Genomic DNA, 3,549 nt, shown 5'->3' on the forward strand with positions numbered 1-3,549 from the left:
ACCCTGCTGAAGTTTTTGAAGTTCTGCATTCAGAATTCATATCTGAAAATCTTGGCTGTAGGACTTGGAGATATATTTGCTAATTTATATTCTAGCAGCCTTGCTTTGACTGACATGTGTGGTGGTTACATTTATTAGTTTACTGGTCTTGTAAGTCTAGTGGTGAGAACATGGAATTATGGATGTTTTCACTGGCATCAATATTCGTGGTAGTCACCAGGAAGGATCTCCAGACAGGAAGCTGTACCACAAACCATGTGAGAATAGGAAGATCTAGAGAAGAAAAAGATGGCAGTTCCTCCCTATGTTTAAGTACGTTTTGCTTTTTGTGCTCATGATTTAACAAATGTCTTCTTCTTTATGCAGGGCTGTAATTGAAATACAAGATGGCAAGAACCAGCCACAGCAACTATGTCCTTCAGCAGCTAAACAACCAAAGAGAGTGGGGCTTTCTTTGCGACTGCTGTATTGCTATCGATGATATTTATTTTCAAGCACATAAAGCAGTTCTTGCTGCGTGCAGCTCCTATTTTAGGATGTTTTTTATGAACCACCAACACACTACAGCCCAGCTGAATCTAAGCAACATGAAGATTAGCGCTGAATGCTTTGATCTTATTTTACAGTTCATGTATTTAGGAAAAATTATGACAGCGCCTGCCAATTTTGAGCAATTTAAAGTGGCCATGAACTATTTACAGCTATATAATGTACCTGAATGTCTAGAAGATATACAGGATACAGACTCATCTAGTTTGAAATGTTCTTCTTCGGCTTCTAGCACCCAGAATAGTAAAATGATATTTGGCGTGAGAATGTATGAAGACACGCTTGCTAGAAATGGCAGCGAAGCAAACAGGTGGGGCATGGAGCCGCCAAGTTCAACAGTAAATACATCCCATAACAAAGAGCCTGATGAAGAAGCTTTGCAGCTCAGCAGCTTCCCCGAACAACTGTTTGATGTCTGCAAAAAAAGCACCACATCCAAATTCTCTCACACAAAAGAGCGTGTGTCCCACTCACGGCGTTTTGGAAGAAGCTTCACCTGCGACAGCTGCGGGTTTAGTTTTAGCTGTGAAAAGCTACTGGATGAGCACGTGTTGTCGTGTACTAACAGGCATTCTTACCAAAGTGCCAGGTACTACAGTGCTGAAAAACTAGACTTTAATGAAAAGGACTCTACTTCTAAAATAATCTCCACACAAACAGAAAAATACAAGGGGGACTCAAGCCAAGCTGCGGATGATTCTTCGTCTCCCGTGTCAAACATCACAAGCAGAAAAAGCAGCACGGTTGCCTCTGAGACGTCAGGTGAAGAAGGAAGTAGAGCCTCTGAGAGGAAGAGAATTATCATCAAGATGGAACCAGAGGACAATCCTGCAGACGAGCTGAAGGATTTTAATATTATTAAGGTGACAGATAAAGACTGCAATGAGTCTTCTGACAATGATGACTTAGATGATGAACAGGAAGAGCCGCTTTACAGATACTATGTTGAGGAAGAGATCAGAGAGAAGAGAAATGCTCGGAAGACTTTAAAACCCCGTTTATCCATGGATGAGGATGAAAGAAAGTGTTTGAAAAGTCCGCGGCACCTTAACAGGAAGGCTCCTTCAGTGCAGGAGGATGTGGAGAATGCTCCCTGTGAACTTTGTGGGCTAACAATCACCGAGGAAGATTTGTCCTCTCATTATTTATCCAAACACATAGAAAATATATGTGCTTGTGGCAAGTGTGGTCAAATACTGGTCAAAGGCAAGCAGTTACAGGACCATGCGCAGACCTGTGGAGAACCCCAGGATCTGACCATGAATGGTATCAGAAATTCCGAGGAGAAAATGGACTTGGAAGAAAACCCCGAGGAGCAGTCAGAAATAAGGGACATGATGTTTGCAGAGATGCTAGAGGACTTCAGGGACAGTCATTTCCAAATGAACAGCCTTCAAAAAAAACAGTTATACAAGCATTCTGCCTGTCCTTTCCGATGCCCTAATTGCAGTCAGCGTTTTGAAACTGAAAACCTAGTGGTTGAACATATGTCAAACTGCCTGGAGCAAGATCTGTTCAAGAACTCCATGATGGAAGAGAACGAGAGGGATCACAGACGTAAGCATTTCTGCAATCTTTGTGGGAAAGGATTTTATCAGCGTTGCCACTTGCGGGAACACTATACCGTTCATACCAAGGAAAAACAGTTTGTTTGTCAGACATGTGGGAAGCAGTTCTTAAGAGAGCGCCAGTTGCGGCTCCACAATGATATGCACAAAGGCATGGCCAGGTATGTCTGTTCCATTTGTGATCAAGGAAACTTCCGAAAACATGACCATGTACGGCATATGATATCTCACTTATCAGCTGGAGAGACTATATGCCAGGTCTGCTTTCAGATATTCCCAAATAATGAGCAACTGGAGCAGCACATGGATGTTCATCTGTATACATGTGGAGTATGTGGAGCAAAATTTAATTTGAGGAAAGATATGAGATCTCACTATAATGCCAAGCATTTGAAAAGAACATAAGCGTAAACATACTGTTAAAGCATTAAGTTGGCAGCAGAGAGAACACCAAAGCAAGGCATACAGTATAGTAGACAAAAATTAAAAAAAAAAAAAAGTCTCTTTTTTATTATTTTTTTTTAAGACCCTCCTAACCATAGGTGTCTATTTAGGCTCATTAAGTATATAGCTTTGAAAAGCATCATGTGTTTAATTATTACATTTTCACTGTTTCCTAATATCAGTTTCTGTTCTTAATTTTATTGTTTTACTAAGTAGATATACAAATCATTATTTTTAAACTGTAGATTAAAAGCACAATGTTACCCCTTCACTGACTGCTATTAAACAGTTCTCGGATCCATGTCCGTAAGATGAGTGCTTTAATATTTCCATGTCTTGTTTCTTCATGTGAAAATTTTAGATCACAGCAATTAATGTGCAAGAGCATAATTGTTCATAATCCCCAAATTAATTTTCAAAATGAAAAAAAAAAACCAAACCCAAAAATCCAATGCCAAGAAATAGTCCTTTGCTCTCTGACTCTGCTGTAAGGGCAGAGCTGGCTGTCTTGGTCCTCTGCTTCTTGGCTTTGTTGGAACGTGCGTCCCAGGGGTGAGAGCACGTAGGCTCAGTTAAACCTTGCAGACTTGGACTGGTGTGTGCAAAGGGAAAGGGAGTTGATGACTGTCGGGGTAACCGAGGAGTTCCCAGCAGAGTGGTCATTTTCCAGATGCGAAGTCCTAGCACAACTGTACAACTGACGTTGGCCTTTCATTTTCTGTCTGTACCTACGTGGGTATATATAACCTGCTTATGCTAATACACGAGGGAAGAGTGGCTGTGGTGGGTTGCTAGGAATGCAGAATGGCGATGCGCGTTGAAGACTGCATTTCTCAACCTAGCTGTAAATAGTGCCTTGCTGCTTGTGTTGGCAAGTTAAAAGCGGGATGGGTGTGGAGATAGTCCCATTGTTTGGGTGGGGAGGGGAAGGGGGAGTGTGGCTCATGTGAACGTTAGTTTTTTTGTTTCTTGTTTTCATGCTACTTTC

The 3,549-nt window shown here is 41.4% G+C and overlaps 1 protein-coding gene across 1 annotated transcript; it reads left to right on the forward strand.

The window, feature by feature from the left end:
• Positions 1-361: 361 nt before the first annotated feature.
• ZBTB1 (zinc finger and BTB domain containing 1) lies at positions 362-2,861 on the forward strand. Its single transcript, XM_010281795.1, has one exon. The coding sequence runs from the start codon at positions 387-389 to the stop codon at positions 2,520-2,522; it is 2,136 nt and encodes a 711-aa protein (XP_010280097.1). The 5' UTR covers positions 362-386; the 3' UTR covers positions 2,523-2,861.
• Positions 2,862-3,549: the final 688 nt, after the last annotated feature.

Source organism: Phaethon lepturus, unplaced genomic scaffold (assembly GCF_000687285.1).
Source record: "Phaethon lepturus isolate BGI_N335 unplaced genomic scaffold, ASM68728v1 scaffold52710, whole genome shotgun sequence".
NCBI classification, from domain to species: Eukaryota; Metazoa; Chordata; class Aves; order Phaethontiformes; family Phaethontidae; genus Phaethon; species Phaethon lepturus.

Coding starts and splice junctions, on each gene's coding strand:
- ZBTB1 (XM_010281795.1), top strand. CDS start 387: ATGGCAAGAACCAGCCACAGCAACTATGTCCTTCAGCAGCTAAACAAC.